The sequence below is a fragment of the Metarhizium acridum genome, assembly GCF_019434415.1.
Source record: "Metarhizium acridum strain ARSEF 324 chromosome Unknown scaffold_234, whole genome shotgun sequence".
NCBI classification, from domain to species: Eukaryota; Fungi; Ascomycota; class Sordariomycetes; order Hypocreales; family Clavicipitaceae; genus Metarhizium; species Metarhizium acridum.
The window spans coordinates 463,203-489,518 of record NW_027094021.1 but is presented as its reverse complement, the minus strand read 5'-3'; the positions used below and the strand labels follow the sequence as shown (position 1 = coordinate 489,518).

The following is a 26,316-nucleotide window of genomic DNA, read 5'->3' as shown; positions in this document are numbered from 1 at the left end:
AGCGGGTAAGGGCGGCATTTGCTCCGCGCGGGTGGAAAGTCGACGAGTAAATACGGAGTAAAGCGGCGGGACAGTTGTACGGAAAACCCGTTTGAGTGTCGGGGATCGGGTCTTTTTCCGCCCACCCTATATACAGCCTGACCAGCTAGCTACCGTTGACGTCTTGTTATGGTATATAGTTATTAGCAGCCCCAACACTGGCAACATGTCCTAATAAATGCACCATGATAGTGAATCAATTGTTCCCAGTCTCGGATGTCACAGCCTAATCAGTCTCGTGCGGAGAAGCTGCCACATTAGGTACCAGTGATAATCAAGTCCTTACTCCTCGCCTGGCAAGGCTTGGCGAGGCATATATATCACACAACCTCAACCGTGATCTCCATCTTCACCACCCTCACCAAAACGACATGGGCCGAAATGCCTCGGGCGACCTGATCCCAAGCTCCTCTCCCCCTTCCGCCCCTTCCAGCTCCCCCACCGCAAGCACACACTCCTCCGCCCTCATCCTCTCCTCCGCCTCCCAAGCCAACAGCCCCGTCAACAGCCTTGTAATTCCCACGCCCGGATTCAGCTCCCCCAACCTGCACACATGCTCGAAGCACCTCCTCGGATACATCTCCAGATCCCTCACAGTATACACCATCTGCGGCCACTGCCCAACCATGCCCAGAAGCGTCACTCCCAAAGCCCACATGTCATCCGCAGGACCACAGTGCGCCCTCGTCGTCTCCATCTCCGGCGACCAGTACGCCGGCGTTCCCTTCAACTTGCCCTGCTGCCCGAACATCTTGACGTCTGCGCAATCCGCCAGCACGACGCGGACGGGATCAATGTTTTGTAGGAGCACATTGCGCGGCTTCACATCCGAGTGGTACATCCCCCGCGCGTGCATGTACGCCAGAGCCCGTGCAATATGCAGCCACCACGCTGAGCACTTCTCCCCGTGCCATGTGAGGCGTCACCTGGTCGATCCGCGCCTGGAGGGTTCCGTAAGGGCAGAGTTCCATGAGAAGCAGGCCGGAGACAGGGCAGAGGGGATCGTGGTATAGTTCGACGAACGCCACAATGTGTTCCTGGTGCAAGTCGGCAAGCGGTGGATAAAGCGTTAGAGGCCGTGTGCTGGCATTGCGAGGAAGCGGAGAGCAACGTACATGTTGCAGGAGCCCGAGAATGTCAGCCTCCCTCTCCAGGTCCTTGGGTGCTTTGGACGACTTCCCAGCAAGCACTTTGCCGTCGCTGACGCGCAGTGTCTTGTACACGATGCTTGAGCCACCAAGTCCCAGTCGACGTCCGCGGACGTACTTGTTGGTGCTGAGCCCGCGGTTCTCAATCTTTGCCCGCTCCGCGTCGTCGTTGGACCACGCGGCGGCTTCACTGGTGTTCATTTTTGGTAGGTGTGTATCGGCGAAGAGACTCTAGGAAGCTTTCTCGTGAATGAGGAAAGCTGCACAAAGGACGTCCCCAGGAATTTGTTAATCACCTACCTACTAGGTACCTAGGTAGGTAGATAAACATGGGCTCCGTTGGCACTGTTGCCAGCTGCGAGGCTCCCACGGCCATTTGCGCGATACATTTCTCAGATTGTGACTGAACACCTCAATCAAAGCCATTAATAGCCATGTCAGATAACGCAGCTCTTTCTTTGCTACTAAATACCCGGATATTTGAGCTCGAGCACAAGCCGGCATAATGTACATAATTCACGTAACCACCCCAACCCTGCCAACTGCCGACCACATTCATGTCCGTTTCCCTGTCATAAGCTATGTCGTTTCCCGTCCGAAAAAATAAAGGAGAAAAAAGCAAGCCCCCCGTGCAACGCCGTCTCGTTCAACGCCGTCTGTGTAATCCTGGTAATGCCTCCCATTCGTCTATAAAACATTTGGAAGGGAATGGGTATCGATTCGCCTGGGTGGGCAGGATAGAACCCGCCCCCGGTATATTTCACATAATAGTGTTACAATTCCGTTAGTTCTATCCCCTTAAATGTCCGTCCTGTCCGTCCCTCCATTCATGGAGGCTCTGCGCAAGTTCTGCATCATCCGTTCCACAAATTGCATAGATTCTGACCCAGGGACATCAGTAAACTCTTGCGGTGTTAGTCCCACTGGCGTTAACGAGTTGTCTCGTCCAGGGTGCTGTTGTTGCGCAACAGGAGTGGCTGGGAAAGCAGGTTGCGGTTGATTTGCCCACGTCGGTTCAGACCCGGACGGCTTTACAGATGGCTGATTTAATGGCGGTGTAGGCTCCACCGAGTGCGTCTGTGTTGGCTGAGATTCATCCTTCAGCAGCTTTGGCTCCGGTCTTGGTGCTTGTTGGCTTTCGGAAGCCTTGGCCATGGCAGCGAGAACATTTGGTGGCAATGGCACTGGAGACACCTTTGCTGGAACCTGCATAGCTGATTTAGTCGTTTGTAGGGAGAGATGAATAGCGGCGGGAAGTCCAACCTTGAAGGGCTTTGCCGCTGGCGCTGGCGCTGGCGCTGGCTTGGGCTTAGGTGCCTGCGGGAGTGACGACTGCTGAACTTGCTGTGCTTGGTGCATTTGGTGCACTGGGTGTATTGGCTGCCCTACCGGTGATTGTTGCACTTGTTGCACATGCCCTTGGGGTCCAGGAGTCCCACCAAATGTCGAATGTTGTATTGAATTGTGCTGGGTTGCCATCAAATGTGCCCGAAGGTTTCCTTCATATCCATTCGTAAAGCCACCCCACGGAGAGTATGGAGTCCGATATCTAGATGAATCCCTATGCGGTACTAGTCTATACAACCCCTTTGGGGACACTGCGGTCAACACATACCGATTGTAATTCACTTGAAAGAAGGGGTATTTTTGATACACCGACGAGTGGACTTGCCATGCAGGCTTGCTATGTTGAACAGATGGTGTGTTGGCAGGCTTTTGGTAAGCAGGCTGGCGGCTTTGAGGTAATGAGTTTCCTGCCGCCTGGGGCATCTGAACGTAGTGCATGATTTCCACAGGTGCCGCATTCTGGTTCTGCGGCGTGCTGTGTGTCAATGTGGGTTGCGGTCGAAAGTTCGCCGTTTGATGATCGTAAGTGTGGAATACTGGTGCTGAGCCAACTGAAGATGTATGGGTAGCAGCGAAGCCTTGATTCGCAAACGTCGTGGGCTTCGTGAAATTAGCCTCAGCCGGCTTTCGGGGTTTATATATATAAGGCTTTTCAAATGAAACTTGCTCGTTTGCCGCGGCGTAGTTGCCCGCAAGACTGTAAGAGTAAGCCAAGGCTTTGGCAAGGTATGACTGGTGGTTGTACATGGGCTTGGAGGTAGGGGCTGGCCTGGGAGGCTTGGGTATCGTATCCAAAAAGTTGCTCTTGGGATTGTGACGCTGCTGTGTAGGGTCCTCTGTATACTGTGCCCTCGCCTCTGTCGATGTCTTGCCGATATAGTGCCAAATCTGATCTTGCTTGTTGAAGTCGACTTTAGCTTGTCCCTTGTTTGAAGCTTCATAAAGCTCAAACTCTGCCCATCTGTAGCCTTCGGCAAACAAGTCATCCTTTCTTGGTTTATCGGCATGAATTCTCTTGGTATTGAGTTTATCCTTGGCCTTGCGGGAAGCTGGCATGGGCAAAGCCTTTGCTGATGCCTTCGGAAGGTGGTAATCGGCAGGATCTGGCAGAACCAGCCACTTCCATTCGACTTCCAACCGGTCACTTTGACAAGTTAGCATTTGCTGCCGGCCTGGTAAGTTGAATGTATATACGTACCCCGGAGGAAGTAGATCGATTAAGAGAGTCTCGTCCTGCAGGCGGTTTTCGACAATGACACCGGCAAAGATTTCACCCTTGAGGTACTGAAATTGGCAAATTTCGCCCGTCTTGAGCTCCTTGGCTGCGCTTCGAATGTTGGTGTCCATTTCCAGGGCGTCGCCATCCGTCTTCTTGTCCCGCCTCACTCGGTGGAACCGACAACTGAACTCGAAAGCTTGCTCCTTGTACTCCATACCATCTTCTCCAAAGACAGGAATATCTTGATCTTCGACAAAAACGCCAGCCGCAGCCGCGCACGTAGCGTGATAGGCCCTTGCACATTTCTGGTGAGAGCACTGGAAGCAAGCACCGCGTCTCGAGCGGCAGAGTAAGCACTTGAGATTCAGTCGATCCTTATGCACGCTTTCAACGTTGCAGATGACCTCCTTGCCATCCACAGAATCTATGTACGTTTCAGGGATGTAAAGGGCGCATAGCTTGTGAGCCTTGCGACCATCGTCTGTGGGAAGGATGTCAAAATGGGGAATGTCGTTGGGGCAGAGGCAGCATGGTGGTTCCACTTTAGCCTTGAGTCGTAGCCTGACCCTCTTAACTCTGGTCTTCTTTTCACCTGGACCTCGTTTTCTCTTCCTGCTTGCATCCTTGAACTTAACACCGTTGGTCGCTGGCGGCGTGGGCAAGCCAGATAGATCCTCGTCGTCCTCGTCGTCCTCGTCCTCGGTCTCCTCATATTCTGTTTCCTCCCCGCGAAGTTTCCGCTCAATTTCGTAAACATTGATCCAGACACTGTCTTGAGCTTGTGCGCATTCGCATCTCTTGGCAATTTTGCCCATCTCCAGCCAAGTGTCTAGGGCGAAATTGACGGCCTCGGCACAGTTGTAGCCCAGATTATAACCCGAATGGTAGCCGTAAGGATATGTCACCACAAACTCGCCGGGGTACGACACCACCTTATTCACCTTGATTCCGTAATGTTGCAGCAAGTGATGGGGAGAAATCAAAAAGCCCTTGTGCCGCAAAAACTGGTTGCACGCTTTAGCATCAGCAGGCCACACGCTCTTCATGGCACCTTCAAATCGACGAGCGTCAGCCTGAGAAATGCTATACCACTGCTTGGGCGCACCAAAATGAAGATAGTTGATGCTGTAAAGATCCACATCTTCGAGATGCCAGGCAAAGGTAGCTTTCCACATGCCTAAGTAGAGATATGCCGTGTTGACTCCAGGGATTTTTGTACCAAGGACATCCAACAGATTCGGAAGCTTGTTAAGATTCCAAGTGTCTGTTCGGTCATCGAAAAGGGTGCCCATCATGTCGGCCCCATACAACGGCGCGGCATAGGTAAGAGTCTTCCAGTATGCTCGTTCCAGTTCTTCGCATCGCTCCGGGGTAAACTCGGAAATATCCATACGATAATCGAAATCTTTGAACGCTGCCTCGTCAATCATGGTGGATCCCTCGCGTCGGCTGTACTTGCGACGAGCCGACACAGACTGCGTCTTGGGTTTAGGTGTTTTAGCGCCGCCCATTTGACCGCCCATCCTGCCAACAGTGGGCTCGTCATCTTCTTGGACATCTTCCTCGAGTTCCTGCTCAATGGAGTCAACAGCCTTGTCTTTCTCTTCCTCAGGCTCTGGCTTGGGCGAGACAGGAGTCATGGGACGTTCATCCCCATCATCTGACCTCTTTTTGCCCTTGTTCTTGGCTGGTCGGCCCCTACCACGCTTCTTTGGGGTTGATTGTTTGGGCTCTTTTGAGACGACATTTCTCGACCTAGCTGGCTTGAGCTTATCGGCATTGGCTCGGCGTTCACCGCGTCTGGCGGGAGGCTGGTGCTCGCTCTGTCCACAGAGTTGTCGCCACTGTGGAACATTGTAGGACCGGCCATGAAGAATGTTGACTTGACGGTATGTACCATTGGATCCCATGATATCTTGCTTGATGGGTTCTCGAACTCGGATGTGCTTGACAAGTTCGTCCAAGGGGGGCTGGGCATCTTTCCATTCCCTTGGAGGGATGATCTTGATGATGCCGGATTTCATGCCATAGCGGTCAACCTTTTTCATCTGCAGGGAGAAAGTTAGCATAGTGGGCAATGATGCATTCATGCCCAGGAAACATACGAATTTCTGGAAATCCTTGAATTGGTGCCATGTTGGGCGAAAGATGGGGACTGCGCCAGACCAGTCGTCGGGAAGTACTTCTCCGATGTCCTCTTCGTCTTCTTCTTTTGCTCCCTCGGGCCTCTCAGTTGGCGAATGCACAGAATTAGTCGTAGCCTCAGGCGCAGCAGGTGCAGATGCAGACGCAGGTTGGGGCGTGGGTGCGGATGGTGCATCGTCGAGCGTTGGTTCTTCTTCAAGTTCGCTCAGCTCCGAGTCGCTAGTATCGGACTTGGTCGCATTGTTACTATCGGGCGGCGAGTTCAAAAATACGGCAGCAGTCGGCTTTGCACATTCGATCTGGTCCTCAGGGCCGGTGGCATGTTGATTGGAGACTGGTGTCGGAGCAGGACCTGCTGCATGTGCATTTGGTTGAGGGTCAGAGCTGGGTCCTGATCCCTGGGACTGGGAAGCGGGAGCCCCAGGATCTAGAGGCGCTACGTCGCTCACGACGTCGGTCGACATGGTGGTTGCCTTTGAGTCGCTACATGCGACCGGTCGGCAAGACAGGCAGCTCGCGATTAATTGTGCACAGCAGTGGACATAAAACAGAGGTCCCGGACGACTGATGGTGGGAAACACAAAGTGACGACGGGAGCTGTGCAGGGAGTCTGGTGTGCGAGGGCGAGTGTGGTGCGTGTGTGTGCGTGTGTGTGTGTGTGAGAGTGAGAGCGTAGACGGCGGATGTCGAACGGACCAGTTGACGGCGTTCGTACGACGTCGGACCTCGTCTCCTTCAGTCTCGGCTGGGTTGGTTGGCTGGAGGCTCAGCGGCCGCGAGCCTGGTACCCGTCAGTACTTGGATAGGTTGCTGGAGCTCACTGGTTAATACGGACCAAGACTACCTAGGGAGTACCTGCTAGGTACCTACCTTCCTAAGCTAGTACCAGTTTGCTAGTTCAGCGAAAGCAGCACCACCGCACGTGTGCCAGTTCAAAAGACCCGGACAGCACTTCAGCGCCAGCGGCGCACGGTACTTGGAGTCGCTGACGGGTAAGTTACATTACTCTGTGCTTTTCCCCTATTACAGGACGAAGAGTCTGCAGAATCAGGCCACTAGTCGTCGATCTCGATACAGTTGGCAGGCGAGGCAGGAGCGAGGCGGGTGCTTGTCGAGTCCTCGGAGATGTTCGCATGTATCGCATGATTGCTGACTGTGCTCGCCTCGCTTGTTCTGAGGCGCGACTGCTATCCCAATTTGCCGGTTCCTCCAGTTCCAAGGTCTGTTTGCCTTTTACCGCTGCACATCAGTAGTAACTGGGAACTATTTTCATCTCTCCGAACCGATGCCCTTGGCATATCCATGTGTCCAACCACTGCAGTTCGTAATGCACCCTGCCGCTGTAGGAGCTTCGTACTTCTATTTATCTATTTTAAATAAATCTTGATTCGCAGCGGCCATCTAGCTCCATCTCCTCGACTTGGTGCAAGCTATCTGCATTCCACGGGGCACAAGAACAACAACACATCCCTGCGCCACATCTGTCCCTTGCAGGTCTCACCTTGTCTGTCACATCGATTGATAAGATAATCGTTTACTACTAGTACTCGGAGTTGAACATGGGAGTACTCCGCACGATCACAGTTAACTGCTTGGAATTTGCGGATCCAGGTCGGCTTGGCTTCATCGTCAACGTATTGCCTGTTTCAGCCCATTACATAGAATCTGTCCCTGCCCCGTTAGCTAACACGAAGTGCTCTGAAAACACTCAGCATGTGCAATCAAGTACGGCTGTTCACTTCTGCGGTTTGCAGGTCAGTAAGCATTTGGGCGGCGTCCATGTCCGTGCTTGGACTATTCCGTCGTTAACAACAAGGAACACTAATAGCCGAGAGATTTAGAGATTGTTCAATCGTTGCAAGACGCTTCTCAACTCTGAGCAACCGGCATGCGGAGTAGAGGGTTACAGAATGATATGTAAACCAGGAGTTAAGGAGGCATGCCCGCATGCCGTATCAGGAGTAGCCAAATCGTTCAGGCATGCTTGGGGACATGTCGCAACTCGACCGCAGCAGCATGCTTTCAACACTAAGGGGCTATGAGACTCTTATCGTCACCACTCTGCCTATCCACGTGCGAGCAGTCACGCAAAGGATGAGGACTTAGGTGTCATCCACGTCGTCACGTCATATTCGCAGTACACAACCATTGTTGGAACCTGGATATTTTCGTTACCTCCCTACTCCGCGTTCCTATGGTAGAGGAGGTCCGGTCCGATCTGGTTACGAGCACAATATATATGGAAATAATACCGCCGTCCAGCATCAAAATACCTACCATGTGAAGTGGATCACCGCTTCAGCCGGTTCCATGGTCTAACGGTTATGACTGCGGATTCTGATTCCGCCAGCGAGGGTTCGACTCCCTCTGGAACCTCTTTTTTTTGACTCTTTTACCTATTCATTTTGGCTCTGGCAAGTAAATGGCCGCTTTGCGTTTTTCGGCGAGGACCGGGCTATCATGTTATTTGTTCTGAACAAAAGTCTGAACAGCAAGCAATATTTTAGCTTACTACAACATCCGATTCCAAAGCCTCTGCTATCATGACCACGGAAGAGGCGTGAGAACGCCGTGTAGCCGCAACCGGCAGCCAAGACTTACAACATGTCATAGTGGAATCACAACTTTAGTCCAGAGAGAAAAGAGGCTGAACAAGGGGAGCACTCTGTCGTCAGAGGTGCAGCTCAGGCTCACACAACCAAGCCCAGGCGAATCGCGATGTCTGCAGTTTCGATGAATGACCCCGCAGTGGCCACCACCCGCACCGGCACCGTCAAGCCCCTCACCTAAACCGTTAACTGTTTATCCCAACCACACACACCAGAACGAGTCTGAGCTGCTGAGATTGGAGCAACGATTGGGTTTGGGGTCCATAGAGCTGAGCTTGCTTAGCTAGTCGAAGCTACCAGCCATTAGAAAAAGAAGTAATTACTAAAGTTTGTCTCGCAGCCTTGTCTCGATTTTGTGTCTTGGCTTTGGATGACCTCGCGCCCATCCCAAGCGTCTTCCGAAGGTCCGAGTGAGTCGTCTTTTATTGAAATTCACCCCATCTTCGCATGTGGTGATTGATTAAGACCATCGTGGTTACATCGGACATGGTTTTTGTCCTGGTGCTTGCCATAGGATTCCACGCAACATGATCTCGACCTCAAGTCTTGTCGCCGCGTGTGGCTTGTTGGCCCACGTCGCTGCGCAAACTACAAACTCAACGGTCCGAGCTGCCGTTGTGTTCGTCAATCATGGTGAGACTACGCCTAACCTCATCAGTGATCATGTCATCCTCACGCCCAACGGTGCTCAGCAAATGCAGCGACTGGGGGCAGCTTTTCGCAATCGATATCTAGGTGGCAGCGCGAGCAATACTACTGCCTCGTCAAATAGTACAGACACTGCTCCCATCCAGAGCTTACCAACCGACAGCATTGACAATACCCAAATGGCCATCATGGCTGCAACGCAGGAGTGGTCGACAAGCAGTGCTGCTGCATTTATGCAAGGATTCTACCCTCCCAACCCTAATACGAGCTACGTGGGACATAATCTTGTCTTAGATTCCAACACTACGGATTATCCGCTAAATGGGTATCAGTACGCTCACATCATCACATATCCGAACTCGGACAGTAATTCTGTTGCGTAAGTCTTGTCTCGATTACACGGACAGGCGAGGCGTGCCTCGGAGGGAGATGCTAATTCGACGTCTGAATAGTATTGAAGGCTACGAAGCGTGCACCGCGTGGCAAAGCCATATGAGCCAGAATCTGTCTCAAAGCCCTGAAATCAACCAGAGAGTCAACGACAAGGCCTATTTCTACACCAAATTGTTTTCTAACGACCCCATGCAAGGCAGCTTGCCAGCGGGCCAAGCAACATACCTTAATGCGGAAGAGATATATAATTTTGTTGACTTCAATTATGCCTATAATGAGACTGTTCATAAAGGCCTCCAGGACCCCAATGGCACTCTTTCTGTTTTGCAAAACAATGCGTTTTCGCTCGAGCAGTCCAAGACCAGCTATAGCGGCAATATGAACAAGGATGATCCCCTCAATGTGCTTTATAGCATTGCCGGACGGACATTGGCCAACAAAGTAACGGACCAATTCAGCACCTTCCTAGCAACTAGCGGGACGAGGGGGAAGCTGACATTCATGTTCGGATCTTCCCGGTCCCTGATGGCGTTCTTTGGGGCGTCAGGGCTCATGAATGACCAGAATGCTGCGGCGAGCCCGTTTTCCCAGCTACCAAAGCCTGGCTCTGCAATTGCATTTGAGCTCATAAGCGAGAGTGACCACAGCAGTAGCACCGACAGCCTTCAAGTGCGGTTTTCATACAGACCGAGTGCGGACTCTGGCGATCAATTCTCAACGTACCCTCTATTTGGATCTGGATTTGGGGGGGCCGCTATGTCTTATACCTCTTTTCTCCGCAAAATGAACGAGATCAGCACAACCGCCAGTGAATGGTGCACAATCTGCAGCCCAGGAACAACGTCGACATTTTGCTTGACCCCAAACCTTCGGGACAATCAGAGAAGTGGCTCATCTTCAAGCGCCATCAGTCCTGCTGTTGCCGGGGTCCTTGGTGCCGTGCTTATGGCCGTTCTCATTGCATGCGTCACAGCGGGGTTCATAGCCCTTGGTGGTTGGCGTTTCAGTCGTAATGGGAGGCAGGATGGAGGGCCTGCAGGCTCTGCTGCGGGAGGATTCAAGGGCAATGACAAAATGGCCGGCGATGCGGACGTGACGGTGTCGAACGCTGGGCGGAATGAGGAACGGGTGGGAAGCTGGGAGCTTCGGGATGGCGGGAGGGGGACATATACAAGCCCGTTTGGTTCCGACATCGTGACTAGCGAGTTTGCTCAAAGAACAAGAGCAATGGACGAGGACGGGGTGAGCGTTACTGGCGCGCCGGTCAATGCGAGGGAGAGTGTGTGATTGTGTGATACCCCTAGAGGCTGTGATGAAGGGCACGTACAGGGACGTACAACTTGCAGGCCGTAGTGGTTTACTTAATGCGCTCCCATTTATGCGCTCTCGAAGCAACAAGACGGCTTGGAGGTTTGTAATGAGCTGCCGGCGTTTAAGGTCTATCCGTTATTTGTTTTGCATCGTACGAGATGAATGATGATTCACACGCAATACTTGGATGTCGATATGGACTTTCAGCTGCACATAGCATCTGTCTTGTCTGGAAGCAGTTGCTTTGTCGTGGTGACCTGCTCAGGGCGATCGGTCTTTGTGCTCCTTCCTCCCTTGATGTCGTCAAACTGCTCGTCAACTCGATCTAAAGATAAGTTCTTTAGTCTCACCACTTAGCTGTCATTTTCTAAACGTTTCCTACTTCACCTTCGACCTCATATAACTCCATAGTATTTGCCTAATCGAGCAAGCAGCATAGCCCGTCACCAATTCCGTCACTACAGACAAGTGGATTTTGAGCAGGGCTTATTTCGTCTCACCTCACCCATGTCCCATCTCAAGTAATTTTTGCAATGACGGGACTCATCAACGCCATTCGTCAAAGATCAATATCAATTCTTTTCGTTCACGTTCCCCGAACCTAGTTCCATGGACAAGATTCCCCGTCCGACACTCCAGCCCCCCGCTCACATTTATCTGCCGTTCCCATATACCCGCTCTATACGGATCCTCACTCTACAGCCCTCAGCGCAGTGCTTCGCCCCTCTAATAGGGTCGTTGAGCATTGAAAATCTCGATTCTCTCATCAACTGCGAGGCGAATTCGTCGTAAGAAACGATCTCGTATGTCTGGGGCACAGGTGGACGCTGCGAATGCATAGTATGCGACGGGGAATACCTACCGCTGACCAAGAGTATTCACGATGCGCTCTGCCGAGTGAAACTGGACGCCAAGCCGAGGAGGTTATGGGCTGATCAGATTTGCATTAACCAGGACGATGTCCAGGAGAGGAACAGCTAGGCACGGCTCATGAATGAGGTCTACAAGGCGGCGGCGAGGATGTTGGTATGGCTGGGACCCGATGAAAAGGGGGACGCTCTACGGGCCAAGGACACTGTCGATTATCTGCATGTTGTTTTTGGGGATGAGGACGCGCATAGGGAGTTCCGCATCGCACATTCAGAGCAGCTGTATAGACAAGACCATGTTCCTTGGATACCGTTTGCGAGTTTGACAAAGCTGCCTTGGGTGAGTTGGGCTTCCTGCATTGCAGCATCGCCAACATGTTTCTGCTTGCCACCACCCCCCTCCCCCCTCCTTCTCCCTCAGTCCAAGGCCGATATACTACTAGACTAACATGACAAAAAAACAAACCCGCCAGTTTGGCAGAATATGGATCGTCCAAGAAATAGGGACTGGCTCCCCGGCATCCCTCTTCTGGGGCAGCCCCGAGCTCGACTGGGAGAAGCTCTCCAACGTCTGCGGCATCCTCAATCAGCAATACAACTTCCTCCGCACACGCTTCCACATCAGCACCCCCAGCATCCGCTACCTGTACAACCGCTTCGTCGAGCCCCAGGACGAGTACGACGAGAATCACAACAGGGCAACTTTGTCTACGAGCTCCACCGCGCGCGATACCTGCTTGCCCGCGATCCAAGAGACCATATCTACGCCTTCCTAGGCCATTTCTCAATATGAAAAAGGGGAGGCACATGTTTGCAGCTTCATGCTCCATGACCTACCTGTCTGTATTGTCCAAAATCATCAGAAGAACAGACCTCCCAGCCGCCAGCTGAAATATACAATTACCCACCACTCCACGCCACGCCTTTGAGTTTTACAAGACGAACCTCATCCATATCCATAACATCCTTCCCCCCAAATCGGCAAGTACACAGATGGAACAGGTGGGTTCGAACCTAGGAGTGGTTGCACAAACAAGTCATGGGTTGTGTGTGCATGGGTGAGAAATTCTACGAACAACAGTATTGGTTGGCTCTTGTGTTTCTGTATCCCTGGCGCAACTATGGGATACAGAGAGCATTGCAGTCACAGTGCCAATGTGCGTCAAGCTCGAGTAATTTGACTTAGTTGATTGATCGAGTGGCGTAAAGCCTGGCTTTCGCCTCTTATCTATACAAAAGTGCCCAGATTCAAACATTCTGGCCGCTGCATTTAAAACAAGAACAAAAAGAAGATTCCCGGAAGCCTATACCATCACATTGTCCCGTGATTTTGCCAAACGCCATTGAATTCGCCCAAATGCCCAGAAGAAAACAAAAAGAATCACAAGAATATTACTCTAACCACCGATGCTCACTAGCTGTTCTGTAATGAATGTCTTTATAAGTCCATGGTCAGAAGTGCTAACCTTGACACAACTGAGTCAATGTTGGCACTTATTCTTTGGACACGGGCCATGGCGAAAGCAGCAGTGGCCTCTTCCTCCGTAGCATTGACAAGTTCGTAACGTGCAAGCATCTTCTCAGACTCAATGCCGCCAAAGAGATCGACACCAGTCAGGTTTTCGGTGTCAATGTCCTTGAGCGTTGCGGTAGTGGTAGCAGGTTCAGAGTGGAACAGGGCGAATTCGGGGTCAGACTCAAATTCCTCATCAACAGGAGTCTCGGATGTCTCAATAGCCTTTGTCTCGAGAGGACGCTCAATAAAGGGCACTTCGACCTTCTCCTCATCAGAGCTATAAGACTCCTCCACAAAGTTGGAGGTCTTGCCGGAGAGGACAGAAGCGTCAATGGCATTGGGCACTTCGGGAGTGTCCACAAAAAAGACTTGAGGCTGAAAGTTGTAAGTGTTACCGAGGCTGAGAAGTGAAAAGTCCATGGTCTGCTCAGGGATCATGGCCATTCCAATTTGCTGCTGAGAGGAGAATTGGCCGCTGTAGGCGTTGACGTCCTTCGGGACCTGGTTTTGTTCCTGCTGCGGGTTCTGCTCAATTTTGACAGGAGAGCCTTGTGGGAGTCCGGTAGGGTTGGCGCTGAGGTTGTCAAGAAAAGTAGAGAATGACGGCGACGAAAGAAGCATGCGGGTCAGATCTGACAGTCGCTTGTTCTCATCCATCAGGGCACGGTTCTGTGATCTCAGGTCACCATTCTCATTGACCTTGTTTGCAATTTCAGCTTCAAGCTGGGAGATGTATTCTGGAGCGGGTGTTAGCGAATGGCCAAAGTAGGATGTAAAAAGACAAGATGAAAAAGCTTACCCTTTCTGCGTGAACGGAAAGCACGAGCGGACACCTTGTTTCGAAGTTGTCGTCGCTCCTTGCTGCTGAGCTTCTTGCCTTCCTCACTGGCGAGAAGGCGCTCATCCTCATCCATTTCCTCCTCATCTTTCTTGGCCTTGGGCAGGTTGTTGAGGACAGACTGAGACTCGGGCTCATTGGAGGCAGGCCTGGCCCGCATCGAATTCAGGAGCTGAGTAATCTTCTGCTCGACGATGGGGTCAGTAGGTTGAGGAGCCTTGCCGCGAGACTTTGGAGGGGTCTGGCGCTGAGTCTGCTGGATGAGCTGCTGCTGCTGTCGTTGCTGGGCCTGGGCCTTTGCGAGAGCGGCTTGCGAGTGGGCACCAGGCCAGAGACGGCCAACGCTGCTAGTCTGAGAGAGAGCGGAAGTGTCGTGTTCGATGCTGCTGGGGTTCACAGTGGAAAAGAACTGCGAGTCAGCAGGGGACTCGAACTCCATCTCCATGGTGGCCTGCGAGGGTGAAGCGTTGAAATCAAAGACATCATTCTCGGGGCTGAAACTAGAGAGATAGTCTAGGCTACCGAAGTCCTGATAACCAGTATTATTGGTCTGGTTTACGGCCATGGTGTTTGTCAGGGCGCCAGGCACGAATCCCGTCTGCTGGCGGTACATGTCATAATTGTGACTAGGACCACTCAGTGTCTGAGTTGTTGAGGGTAGGCTGGGAGTGCTGACAGCGGCTGTGACTGGACTGGCGAAAGTAGGCTTTGAGGCTGTCGAGGGTGACAACGACGGCGAGTTGTAGCTGCCATCACAGGCAGAAAAGTCGAGCAGGGCATCGACATCGATGGTCTGGCTGGAGGTCGACATTTTGGAAACCTCGAATAATGACTACTGAGGGGGCACGACGGCCAAGCTGCGAGGCGTCTCGAGAATTGCAAGCAGGAGACGGCGGGGTCGGAAGTGCGTGTCGCAATTGATGCGGTGGCGGTTGTTATCGAAGTGTCTTGGGACGACGATGATGTATCGGTGTTGGATGCAAAAAGCCGTGGTGTAGCAGACAAAAAAAAAGCGTGGAAAGAGAACAAGAAGTGAATCGGAACGAAATCAGGCAGAAAGGGGGCCGAGGATAGCTATGAATGGAATGGGTGCCTTCTTGATGGTGTGTTTCCAGCCTGGCAAAGCATCCCTGGCTGGTCTGGGTTTGGGTCCGGCGCTCCTGGCGAAAAGTCCTGCCCGAGCGGGCTGGGCTGGGCGAACAGGGATGATGGGGTGAAGGGGGGCAGTGACGCGTCAGCTCCTTTCACAGAGGGAAGGCGATGCCCTGACGGAGAGAGCCTTGATTGGCTCATTTCGGGCGCCGTGATGGACAAGTGCCCCATGCAAGGTATCTCGCCACGCATATCCCTTTGGCTGTGCTAAGGTGCAAGTCAGGTATCGGCCCCATTTTTTCTGCGATACCTAACGGGTACCTTTTTAGCGTCAAAAAGGCCCCATACGCTATGTTCGGCTGTAATATGTGCGATGTAGCTCTTTGTAACTCACAGCATTACTAGTACTTCTATCATCATATAATTTCTTAGTGTGGAATTAGGTACCTTTCAATAATTGGCTTCTTATTGGCCCATACCCCGGTCCGCTACAAAAGCTGCACCTTCGCACATTCAAAGGGATTGGGCCGATACTTGTCTGGCCGTTGGGGCTGAAGCGCCATGGACGTCCTCGCCCCTCGTGCCGTCTCGTGGTATTCCTCGCCGTTGAACCGTCTCGTCGCCCACACGTCGATCGATAAATCCCTTTTTGGAACTCGCTCTCCGATGTACCGCGTATTGTAGCGCCGCGGACTGCCTGACGATGACGACGCCCTCGACCCGTTTCTCGACTAGCCCGGTCATCAACATGCTCCCATCATGCTGGTCCCCCTACAGCGCCAACAGCATCGACAACCAATCCGACAGGTCATTGCCCTTGTAGGTTCAGTTTGGATGCAAAAGAGCCAGTAGCCATTGCAGAAGGACGCCCGGCCTGCGTCAAAGCAGCGGCCAGCCAGCGATTTCAACAGTAGGGCTGACGAATCTCCTCGAAATGAACACGACAGCTGTCGCTCGAGAGTGTAGATGACCCGGGTATGCATTCTCTTGTTGTCATAGCCCTGCCCTTCCTCCATGCAACAATAATGCATACAATTCTCACTCAGCCGTAGAATTCAACTGTTTGAATCCTAAGTACGCAGCACGAGAACTCAGTCAGGTGCCAACGCTCAGCACGGCGTTTGACACCAGTTCCGTTGCCGGGAATGCCGTGTCACAGATAGCAGAGCCAACCCGATGGCTGGCAACGGGCGTTAACAATTAGGGAAGCCAGGCTACAGGACTGGACATGGCACAAAACTAGTTTTCAGTCTTGTGCCAAAGGCTCCGTGCTCCGTACAGGCTAGGGGATTGCAGACCGTGGTTCGGGTTTCCGAATAGCCCGAACGAGGACACTCTGTACGGCCACCGCCCGCCGCTGGTGGCATGAAGGATCCTGTGTGCTGGACTGACCAGACAGCCTAAAGCCTTTCGGAGAGGTGCTGGCGGTCAATGCTGCTCATCATCCAAGATGACGCCCTAGTGCCTGACGGATTGTGGCTGTACGGAATAGCCGTATCCCAGTTATTACGGACATGGCCGGCCTCTCTCGCATTTGCCCCACCCGACGATAATTGGCTGCTTCTAAGCTCGTCAGGGCTCGGTCAGGTGATTCTGCACGTGCTTGTCCGCAACCTGCCCAAATCCGGAGTCACAGCTGGAATATTGCTGTGGCAGTGCTGTCAATAATAGCCACCCGCGCAGCCTACGAAAGTACTCCGTGCTGAACATTTTGATTGCAGAGTACAGAGTACTCCGTATGTCCATGCTGAATTCGTCTCCCTGTGGAGTACACGGCGGAATTGGCTCAACAGGGCTGCTTAATTAAGCTTCCTACTAATTAAATCATCGTGGTTTCCTGAAAAGCCCCGTAATAAATCGACATTTCCTCCTTTTTCGAATCCTTGAGGCCTGTGGGTTTCGAGTCGAGTGCGTATGTTTTGGCCTGAAACATTTTGTTGAAAGTCCTCCTCTCCCAGCGGCAATTCACCTCGCCCCGTCGATGTCGTCGCTGTCCAGGGATTCGGTGCCACATTCCGAAACACGGATTGCTGCTATATTTACACCAAGTCGAAGCCTCAATCTAGTCCCGGTACTTTGATACTCTTCTACGCCATGAGCGAAAGACTAGATAGACCCTTCCAACTTCCGACTTCGTTGTGTCTGTACTAGTAGTAGTAATAATAATGAAGAAATGATGAAGAGCACTTGATGTGACCGCCTTCATCACCTCCCTGGACCCTTCCTGACCCCGCGGGCTAAAAGCCAAGACGACTAGCAATTCATGCCATCCCTGTGTCTCAATGCCTTGTCGCAGTCCTATGCCGACGGCCGTAAATTAAATATGTATCCCAGTGTCTGCCACTGACTGTCATCCGTACTTGCCGAGGGCCTGCGTTGATGTCTGGAATTCTCGCTCGGTATTCTGTCAAGGCCGTCGTCAAAACCCGACGAGGTCACGACAGTGTACGGAGCAGTGACGTGGTGACGGAGTCGCAATGGCATTTCTGCCGTCTCATGCAATCACGACTGTCTCTTTTCATTGGAAAGGACGATGAGCTCCTTGGATAATGGGTTGCCGCGGCCGCAGAAACTCGGAAAATATTCTTCACGAATCTATTACACAGTCAGATCCCAGCCATGATGGATTCAGGTTCCCCCCATATCCATATCCTTGGAGCCACCAAGACTAAGCGTATGAAGCCCGCATCGCTAGAGGAGTCACTACCTTGCTGTAAACGGAATCGCCTGATTTCGCATGGCTAGTGAATGTTGTGGCCATCCAATTAGTATACGCTCAACACCCGGAGGCCTTCTATCTGTAGATGTCGCATCCACGTGATTGTTTCATAGTAGTCCACGTTGGGTCTCTTGGTGTATGCCGCACGAGGTAGCATGCGCCAATCAGATGCGATTATGTAATCAACCAGGCACCGGATCGGTACCCAAACTTAAGACCGCCAGTTAGTATGGTTGATGCTTTCCTTTTGCAACTTCAAACTGGCATATTTGCCAGTCGACGTCTAAGCTTGTTGTCGCCAACCGTCAACGTCCTGCAACTGTTATTCTGCAGCGACCACGGCGTGTGATGCTGGCATTCCGTCGCCTCCGCCCCCAGCAAGTGATCTGATGCAGCCTGCTGCCTGAACACTACCCTCAGAAAAAAGTTGCGAGAAGGGAACGCTTCTAGTCCGGCCGCTACTGTGGTTTCTCCCACCTTTGCGCGCTGTTTGACGCTCTTCTTAATGCTCTGAGGAAATTTGTGCAATAGCAAACGCTACCCAAGGTCTCCCAGAAACCAGAAACGCTGTCTCACTGCATGTGGCTTGCTGTGCTGTGTCCAAGGTGATCTTCTTACCTCGACTACTGACTGGCCCTAGTATTGCGCTTCAAAGTTTTCACAAGCCGCATCATGGTAAGCTCGGGGAAAGGCCTTTGAAATCATGGGGAGGGAAAAACGAAAAGTCAAACCTCCTATTCGAGCGAGCGGGTTCAAGGATAAACGCAGACGAAACCAGAGATTTCAGTCTGACCATCTAGCACCCGCTCCTGCTCCCCAAGGCGTTTTGGCAAAGCCAACACTACCAAAATCCAGGCATCACACATACTTTGAGTTTGTTGAGAATACAGACAAGAAAGAGAAAATCCTTCAAGTCAAGGTAGAAATGAGCCAATGCCAGCTTTCAAAATTGTACCCTTGCATGAGGCTCACCAATGATAGGAGACCGAAGACAAAATCCCGCCTCCAGGCTTCGAGTTTGTCCCCATCGGTAACCCAGGACTGACAAAAGCATGCAAAGATCTTTCCCGCGAGAAAGATGCCATGATATTTGTAGTTTCGGTACGCATTCTACAAGAGAAAGAAGAAAAAAGTCCCCTTGTAGGCAAAAGACTGACAGTGGTCAGCCCGTCACTACCAATAACAGTCTATCTCAACAGGTCAATCGACTAGGCCACCACATCAGACAGACCATCGTTGAAGAAGCCAAGGCCACCATAGCGGACTTGCCGGAATCCGGACCAGCCACACCAGATGGAAACCCGGAACCAATTCCTGAGACCCAGGCGGAATATCATGCCCAGGCAGATGCAGCGCTTCGTGACCTGTTCCCTCGCATCCCCAACACTGACCGTCAGATAATCATCGAACATGCTTTCACACGGGTTAGTATCTCCAACAATCGCCATTTTCTGTGCTCTTTGACGAACCGTAATACTTCTCAGCGTGCGAATACAAAAGGAGAGCTACCCGTTGGATTCTCTGGTGATATTCCCCTTGCCCGACGCGTCCAGTTGGCAGTGCTGGCTCACATTCGCCACACTCACACAAGGTATGATGAATTACTGAAACAAGCCGGATGGCAAGCTGCTCGAAAAGCCGTCGAAACCCTTTGTCTCGACATCCTTGTCAAGTGGCGAGGAGACGAAGAGACCGGCCGTGACCAACTAGATGAGATATTGCGCGAAGTGGTCGTCATTTCGGACTCCGAAGATGACAGCTCAGACGAAGAAACAATGGATGACTCCTCGACCGATGGTGATGGCTCACCCAGTTCCGTGTTGATATCTACAAAGCCAACAACGGCAACGGTTCTTCCACAAATGGCAGTCGTAGAACAGCCTGGATCACCGGGACCAACCACGCTGGCAGAAGGACGCACTGCGCGGGCTAAAGGAAAGGCCCCCGCGAGACCCGTGGATCATGTACAAAAGACTGACCGCAATGATAAACGTGGCTTTAAGAGGTATCACCAAATTTGGAAAGAAGCTATTTTGCGGAACCGCGGAGCAGACGATGATCGCAATGGATTCATAGTTGGTGGTGTGAGCGAATATAACCCACGCCATCCACAAATGCCTGCCAGGCAGCTGGAGGCTCATCAATCCACAACCTACGACGGCAGCCAAGTCGAGCGAGCTGCTCATTCTATAGGGTTCACAGTAAGCTCTGGCCTTCCACCTATGGACTCTCAATCGTATACTCGCCCAGTTGCTACTCCTCCGCTGTATGCCAATCAATCCACCGAGATTCAAGCTTCTCGTGACGCTTTGAGCTCTTCGGTGTATGAATTCTCAGCGAAAAGCCCCTCGTCATTGAGGATGATGTCCCCTATCACAAAGCGTCTGGGGGATATGGCCGTCCCTTCTACTGAGCCAGCCTCGTCAGAGATGGTGATGCAGCCAGCGTTTGTAAGGGCTGTGCCGCCGAGACAACAGGGTCATCTAGACCCTTTGCCTTCTCGGCCACCACCTCTATTCCACACCATCCGCAGTATGTCACCTATGGATAGCGAAATTCGTAACTCCCTAGACCGGGGAGACCGTCGGATAATTAGCGACTACCCAGTCGAAAGGAGATTTCAACCTAACAGCTTTGCTCTCGATGCTCCCATTTATGTTCCTCAAGAGCGTGTTGACTATTCGTTCATCTCTGGCGGCCCCAGTCATGCTAGGCCCGCGCTTCAAGGCTGGAGCAGGCCATATGAACATCCCATTTGGGCTGATCCCCCAAGAGATGACAGAATCATTGCAAATCCACCACGGCCCGGGACACGCACTAATCCAGTCCTTATGGAGGATCGGGATGGCTTCATTGAGAGGGTTGCCTTGCCACCGGAGTCGAGGGTATTGACACATCAGAAAGAAGACTCCCTTACATTCCACTCAGAACCGTACAGAGCGACGGGGTCTCATCTCGTATCCTCTGAGAGAGATGCAAGAACACCGCGAGACAATCGAGGAAATGATGGCATCGAAGTGATGCCCATAAATTGGCCAGGTGCTTTGCATAACTCGCATCACTCGGCACGCTTTTATGGTCATCAGCCGCAATTGTACCAGCCATCCGTACCAGAGGAATCAGATATTCGAGATGTAGAAACCCGAGACAGGGCTGGACATTGTGTGGCTGGCAGATATTGGCCAGCCCAAGAGGTGTAAGTACCACCACATCATCCATAGCTTACAAAGTTTAGTAGCAGCGGGCCCTCACACTAGAACAGGAGACGATATCCTCAGACAGATGCCCCTTTGCAGAATCACCAGCCGTCATATCGTTCACACCACGGTAAACGTCCCGCGGCGGAAGACTACTACCAGAATGTCTCACGGGGACGTCGGCGAGTACGGCCATCTGACAACGTCATTGTCCTGGAATAAAGATTTATTTTTAATAGAGGATCCCACGCATGATTGACTGCATTTATTTCCATTCAATTAGAAACGACTCCAAAGCATAGCGACGGTGTTGGCATAGAACGATTTCATGACGATAAGGAAATGAGTGACGACATCACAGACTCTTTTCTTACGAGCCTGGCATAATCGATTGTGCGATGGAAATACCCGGTATGAGAATAGGGGAGGCGCTGAGATACCAGGAAGGGGTCGCAGGGAGAACGAGGAGGGAGAGCGAGGAGGGAAAATGCGCAGAGCTATTTTTCATTCTATGAGAGGGTCTTTTATGGCTTGGTTTTGGCATGGCGACTGATACACGTTAAATGCTTCGTTTTAGTTTTGTTAATACGTTGATCAATATGATAAAGGTTGTGCATCACTTCATTACATGTCATATCTTTTCAGGCCTGAATCAACCGCTCCGCATTGGAGAGAATGCAATCTTGGCAGACGAAATAGTCCGACGTCATATTTATATATATACAAATATTGCTCTACTTTTATCGATGAAACGCCCAGGACAACATTGCAAACCAGCCACATACACCATATCGTGAACGCGGGTATCCCATTTGCCATCTAGCCAGTATTCCATAAGAATGGCACCCCTCGCAAATTTCAATCAAACTCAGCCCCGACCATTTTTAATTCCGTCCTCTCCTCCCCTTTCCGATCCCTTGCGCCGGAGCACCATGTCTTTTGTCAATGCCTAACCCTCTTCTCCCTGCCGAAATGCCCCCCTTGCCACTTCGTCCAACTTGTCCACCACGTCCGCCCCTCACACCCCCTCTGCCGCGGAACTTGAACTTGTTGCCCCTATCGGCGCGGCCGGGACTAATCTTGTTCTTGATTATGGCGACGTCGTCCCCATCCATCTCGTCCATGTCGTCGTCGTCTTTGGAGCGGCGATTTGAGAACTTGAGCTTGCCGCCTCTGCCGCGCTTCGCTGCGTCTTTGCCCTTGAGGGCGGCAACGTAGGCACCTACTCCCGAGGTTTCGGGCTTGTCAATGTCCATGCCATCTTCGGCTGCAGGTTCGTCGTCGCTTTCTGCGCCAAGGATGAGCTTGCCGTCAGGGTCGAATTTGGCTTTGGATTTGGTAGGGTTGCGGTTCTTGAGGGGCTTGGTGGAAGAGATGTTAGCCAGGGCTTTCTTGTCGAGAAGATCGAGCGGCTCATCGTCATCTTCGATGATGTATGTCTTGCCGCCCTTTTGAGACTTCTTCTGTCGGGGGTTGGTTTTTTCATCATCTGATGCGGCAGAATCGTCGGAGTCGCTACTGTACAGGGCCTGGTCGTACTCGTTCTCATACTGACGCTTGCCGGACTGCTCTTCGTCAGACTCGTCACCGGCATCATCGCCTTGACCGGTACGGGTGGCTTCTCTCTTCTTCTTGGTGCGTTCCTTGGTCTTGCGAATATTAACGATGAGCTTGCGATCGGCCTCGGGGCAATTCTTGTGAATGAGGTCGTAGCCGAAACGGCGTACCATGCGTTCAAGAATGTGCTTGACTTTGGCTTTGAAGTGGCCTTTGTGTTCGCGACTCCAGATGATGAGGTTGGGGACGAGAGTGGCTAGGCGGGGAATCATCAGCTCCAGAGGGAGACTGATGACGCAAATTTTGACGAAGCCGAGACAGCTCTTCACGATTTCGCGGTTATTGGAGGTGAGGAAGAGGTCCATGGTTTGGACCAGGTCGGAAAGCGTCTGCTCCGCCAGGGAGGAGCGGAACTCATAAAGGAGACGACTGATGGCAGTGATGGATGCTGAAATCATGTGAGGCGTGCTGCCAGCCAGACCGGCGCTAACCATGGTGAAGTATTCCTCGATGTTGGCAGTTCCAGCTGGTGCGTCGCTGGGCATGTGACGAACTTTACTGTTGTCAATTTTGGCTCCGTTGGCGGCAATCATGCGCTGGCCCATTTGAACAAGTAGATCGTAGGCAGTCTCCCGAGCACGCTCGTTGTTTTCCTTGCAACAGATGACCACTTCACTAAGTACAGAGGGGATGAAATGGAGGGAATCGTCAGAGGTAAACGGGAGGAGAGCGGAAATGGCTGCCAGTCGTTCGCGCCGAGCGGGAGCAGATACCTTTTCAGAGCTAGACAGGATTAGCTGCTGCAACTCAGTATTCTTCTCTTGAAGAGCAGCTTTGCCGAGCTCAGAAGTGGCCAAGCGGGGAATAAGTCTATAGGCCTTCTTCTGAAGCTGTGGTTCGTCCTCTCTGTAAATAATTACAGCGGCAATCTCAAACAATGAAGCGAAGCTGTCGCGGGGAAGGTAGGTTGACATCGTAATTACGAGATCCATCAGAGTCTGAGCGGTGGATGGCATGTGGTCCTTGGCCTTTGAGCCCTTTCCCTTCTCCTCGGGCTTCTGTGTGTTCTCGAGCTCTGCAGCCAGCATCTTGCTCACACGGCCAAAAGTCTCAACAACCTCGTGGAGTGGTGTGATGCTGAGGAAGGCATTGACGGTTTGGAGGATAGGACCCCTGCTTTGAGGGAGTGTCTGCGTGTACACGTTGAATAGGACAGCAAGCATGTTGCCGGCAAATTGTCCGAGATACGTGAGATTCTTCTGGGCGGTGTCGCGGGAGACTCTGCTTTGGAGCATGAAGTCCTCTTCTTCGTCTCCTATGCTTGCAATAGCCTGATTTGACTCGATCAAGGTCTTCAAAGCTCGGCAGATATCCAATCGTAGCTCAACCTGCTTATACAAGAGGTTGGCGAGCATTTCGGCAAAGCCTTGGTCAAAGGCTTCAATGAGATCCATGGGAAGGTCGCAGTATCCAGGTAGCGTAGCCCAGATTTGTTGCACCAACGTCTCGTAGATTTTGATTTCCATAGTCTTATCGGCTGAGCCGTGATCCAAAACTTTCTGGAACATAAGCTCACTAAGGGGGACCATTTCAGTCTTGAAGTGGTCCAACTCAGTGTTGCTAACGTAGTCTCGCAAAATGGGGAACATCCATGCGCGTCCAGCCTGTCCCTTGACTGGTTTGATAATGTTTAGGGGAAGAGCAGTAAGAACTGCTTCAGGTCCCATGGCCTGCACGGCTTGTCCAATGATTTCATCAGCTTCCCTTTTGTTTCTAAATGAGGAGTTTTCGCGAATTTCGCCAATGGTCTTGGTGATGTTCATCATCCTCGGGTAGGACTGCCATCGGAAGGAGGTGAACATGGCGCCGAGTACGTTGAAGGTCTGCAACCAAGCAGCCTGATACTGCACGGTAAGTAGAGACTCGGCAGTCTTTGTGATCTTGTCCAAAATCTTTTCTTCGTATATCGATGGTCCTAGGATGACTTGCTGGGGAATGCAGTTAGCCATGAAAGATACTAGACACTCTGAAGCTGAGATTCGAATGTTTTCAGAATGTGATTCCAGGAATTGTGCAATCATGGCGAACAACTCGGGCAACTTTTGAAAAGTCTCATCTGGCTCGGCCTGAGCAGAAACATCGAGTCCTCGTGACAGAATGGCCAACCAAGGTGGAACAAGTTGGGTGTCGTTAGCAGCGGGGCGTAGTTCTGAGATGATCTCCATAAGCCGTGGCAACTTGGATGAAGATACCTCGGCACTCATGCTCTCAAATATTAACTCGAAAATTTCAAAGCCAGCCATGGTCATGTATTCGTTACCAGTCTTGGCGATGCCCAGTAACAGCTCACACAAAGATTCAATCTTGGTGCTGGGCCAGCCGCCGCTCGCCGTCGCCACAGTCTTGACTAAGTGAAGCGCATGGATCAGGGCCGGATCGTGAGTAGTATCGGATAATTTCTTGCCCTTGCGCGCATCAGCAGCTTTGCCAGCCAGATCCTCCAAATTCTTCAGCGCAGTTTGCGCGCACATATCGGCAGCCGGGTGATCCAGTGACGGGCTAGGAGGAGGATTCTTCAGAACCTTCTTGAGAGCGTCTTGTGCTCGCTTTCGAATCTTTGGCCGATGGTCCAGAGAAAGGTTGAGCAAGCCGGCAACAGCGCGGCGCGGTCCAATCTGGGACACAGAGAGCTCCCACGACGGCGCATCCTGGGCGAGAAGCAGGGATTCCAAGCAGCCGATGGATGTCCTGAGCAGGATAGCTTCGGCATCTTGCATCAATAGTACGGGTGCGAGTAGCGTGAGGATCTGAGTGAACTTGGATCGGAGTAGAGGCTGCGGCGTGTACGGCGTCACAACGTCCAAGAGGTAGACCACGGGCGTGGCCAGTTCGGTGTTTACACTTCCATTACTTATTGCCTGTTGCAGCAAGGCTAGGAGAGCTGCGAAATAACCGGTCGGGGTCGGGGCGGCATTTTGTTCTTTAATGGTTGACTCGACTGCTTGGAGTACGACCACATTCTAGGGGCGAAGATATTGCGATGTCAGTCCAATTGTTCTGGGATTATGGAGCTACATTTTTTTTTCGTTTCAATGGAACCTTACCCTCTGCTGACCTTGCAGACCAGGAGATTTGATCTTATCCAACTTCTCAGCCAAAGTCGGTGTCGACATCTTGTCGTAGACACACAGGCAGAAAAGATGTAGATGGTGATGTTGGGCTGCGAAAAAATGAGGCGGTGTCCCTCGTGTCCGTAATCCTTCTCTGCTTGTGCAGTTTCCATCGCAAAAAAAATCATTATCGATAACTAGCGGGGCTGGTTGGCAACTGGATAACAGAAATGTAGGGTGGGGCCTACGGTACAAAAAATTGTGCTTCTCGATACCCTACACGTCTCTAGCCAAAAACAGCGCCGAGCAATGACTATGCTATCTACATGATTGTTCCCTGGAGCTCTTCCTTGTTAAAAAACACATCACAGGCGTCGATGGTAGTTCCGCTCGGGAGAGGTTCCTCAGTGTAAAAGTACCTGGTGCTAAAATTTTCTCAATAGTCTCTCTATCTAGGCTCCAGCAAGCACTCTAGCAACATACGTCCGCGTTTTCTTGGAGCCAACATCAACTACACGGAACGAGGCTTGTGCCCACGTCTCCCTCCGTACCTGAGCAT

The 26,316-nt window shown here is 51.9% G+C and overlaps 8 protein-coding genes across 9 annotated transcripts; 3 read left to right on the top strand and 5 right to left on the bottom strand.

Moving 5' to 3' along the window:
- Positions 1–397: 397 nt before the first annotated feature.
- J3458_011731 (uncharacterized protein) lies at positions 398–790 on the bottom strand (the record flags this gene model as incomplete). Its single annotated transcript, XM_066119962.1, has 1 exon — positions 398–790. One exon carries the CDS (start codon positions 788–790, stop codon positions 398–400), a length of 393 nt encoding a protein of 130 aa, XP_065975080.1.
- A 40-nt stretch (positions 791–830) lies between these two features.
- J3458_011730 (uncharacterized protein) lies at positions 831–1,388 on the bottom strand (the record flags this gene model as incomplete). The annotated part of the gene is made up of 1 exon (XM_007813920.2): positions 831–1,388. One exon carries the CDS (start codon positions 1,386–1,388, stop codon positions 831–833), a length of 558 nt encoding a protein of 185 aa, XP_007812111.2.
- A 597-nt stretch (positions 1,389–1,985) lies between these two features.
- J3458_011729 (uncharacterized protein) lies at positions 1,986–6,362 on the bottom strand (the record flags this gene model as incomplete). The annotated part of the gene is made up of 3 exons (XM_066119961.1): positions 1,986–3,678; positions 3,733–5,801; positions 5,859–6,362. The coding sequence occupies 3 exons, from the start codon at positions 6,360–6,362 to the stop codon at positions 1,986–1,988; spliced, it is 4,266 nt and encodes a 1,421-aa protein (XP_065975079.1).
- A 691-nt stretch (positions 6,363–7,053) lies between these two features.
- J3458_011727 (uncharacterized protein) lies at positions 7,054–11,355 on the top strand. Of its 2 annotated transcripts, XM_066119960.1 has the most exons (4): positions 7,054–7,652; positions 7,740–9,140; positions 9,200–9,534; positions 9,608–11,355. In XM_066119960.1, the coding sequence occupies exons 2-4, from the start codon at positions 9,138–9,140 to the stop codon at positions 10,833–10,835; spliced, it is 1,566 nt and encodes a 521-aa protein (XP_065975078.1). In that variant the 5' UTR covers positions 7,054–7,652; positions 7,740–9,137; the 3' UTR covers positions 10,836–11,355. The 2 variants fall into 2 exon arrangements, with proteins under 2 accessions (XP_065975078.1, XP_007812113.2); XM_007813922.2 differs by having other exon boundaries at positions 7,084–7,679; positions 7,740–9,534.
- A 389-nt stretch (positions 11,356–11,744) lies between these two features.
- On the top strand, positions 11,745–12,833 carry J3458_011726 (uncharacterized protein). Its single transcript, XM_066119959.1, has 2 exons — positions 11,745–12,068; positions 12,202–12,833. The coding sequence occupies exons 1-2, from the start codon at positions 11,850–11,852 to the stop codon at positions 12,502–12,504; spliced, it is 522 nt and encodes a 173-aa protein (XP_065975077.1). The 5' UTR covers positions 11,745–11,849; the 3' UTR covers positions 12,505–12,833.
- Positions 12,834–12,895: 62 nt separating this feature from the next.
- MBZ1 (BZIP-type transcription factor mbz1) lies at positions 12,896–15,193 on the bottom strand. Its single transcript, XM_066119958.1, has 2 exons — positions 14,044–15,193; positions 12,896–13,981 (listed from the first exon to the last, which is right to left on the bottom strand). Exons 1-2 carry the CDS (start codon positions 14,891–14,893, stop codon positions 13,167–13,169), a joined length of 1,665 nt encoding a protein of 554 aa, XP_065975076.1. The 5' UTR covers positions 14,894–15,193; the 3' UTR covers positions 12,896–13,166.
- A 2,967-nt stretch (positions 15,194–18,160) lies between these two features.
- Positions 18,161–22,043, top strand: J3458_011724 (uncharacterized protein). The gene is made up of 4 exons (XM_007813924.2): positions 18,161–18,812; positions 18,875–18,994; positions 19,060–21,089; positions 21,156–22,043. The coding sequence occupies exons 1-4, from the start codon at positions 18,597–18,599 to the stop codon at positions 21,310–21,312; spliced, it is 2,523 nt and encodes an 840-aa protein (XP_007812115.2). The 5' UTR covers positions 18,161–18,596; the 3' UTR covers positions 21,313–22,043.
- RRP12_1 (pre-rRNA processing protein) lies at positions 21,975–25,820 on the bottom strand (the record flags this gene model as incomplete). The annotated part of the gene is made up of 2 exons (XM_007813925.2): positions 21,975–25,667; positions 25,752–25,820. 2 exons carry the CDS (start codon positions 25,818–25,820, stop codon positions 21,975–21,977), a joined length of 3,762 nt encoding a protein of 1,253 aa, XP_007812116.2.
- Between the last annotated feature and the right edge of the window lie 496 nt (positions 25,821–26,316).

Excerpts from the sequence above, each read along its gene's own strand:
- J3458_011726 (XM_066119959.1), top strand. The coding sequence starts at position 11,850 with ATGAATGAGGTCTACAAGGCGGCGGCGAGGATGTTGGTATGGCTGGGA. Across the intron at positions 12,069-12,201 it reads GTTTGACAAAGCTGCCTTGG|TTTGGCAGAATATGGATCGT; the intron begins GTGAGTTGGGCT and ends CAAACCCGCCAG.
- J3458_011727 (XM_007813922.2), top strand. The coding sequence starts at position 9,035 with ATGATCTCGACCTCAAGTCTTGTCGCCGCGTGTGGCTTGTTGGCCCAC. Across the intron at positions 9,535-9,607 it reads TCGGACAGTAATTCTGTTGC|TATTGAAGGCTACGAAGCGT; the intron begins GTAAGTCTTGTC and ends ACGTCTGAATAG.
- J3458_011724 (XM_007813924.2), top strand. The coding sequence starts at position 18,597 with ATGGGGAGGGAAAAACGAAAAGTCAAACCTCCTATTCGAGCGAGCGGG. Across the intron at positions 18,995-19,059 it reads CCATGATATTTGTAGTTTCG|CCCGTCACTACCAATAACAG; the intron begins GTACGCATTCTA and ends GACAGTGGTCAG. Across the intron at positions 21,090-21,155 it reads TATTGGCCAGCCCAAGAGGT|GAGACGATATCCTCAGACAG; the intron begins GTAAGTACCACC and ends ACACTAGAACAG.
- MBZ1 (XM_066119958.1), bottom strand. The coding sequence starts at position 14,893 with ATGTCGACCTCCAGCCAGACCATCGATGTCGATGCCCTGCTCGACTTT. Across the intron at positions 13,982-14,043 it reads TTTCCGTTCACGCAGAAAGG|AATACATCTCCCAGCTTGAA; the intron begins GTAAGCTTTTTC and ends CACCCGCTCCAG.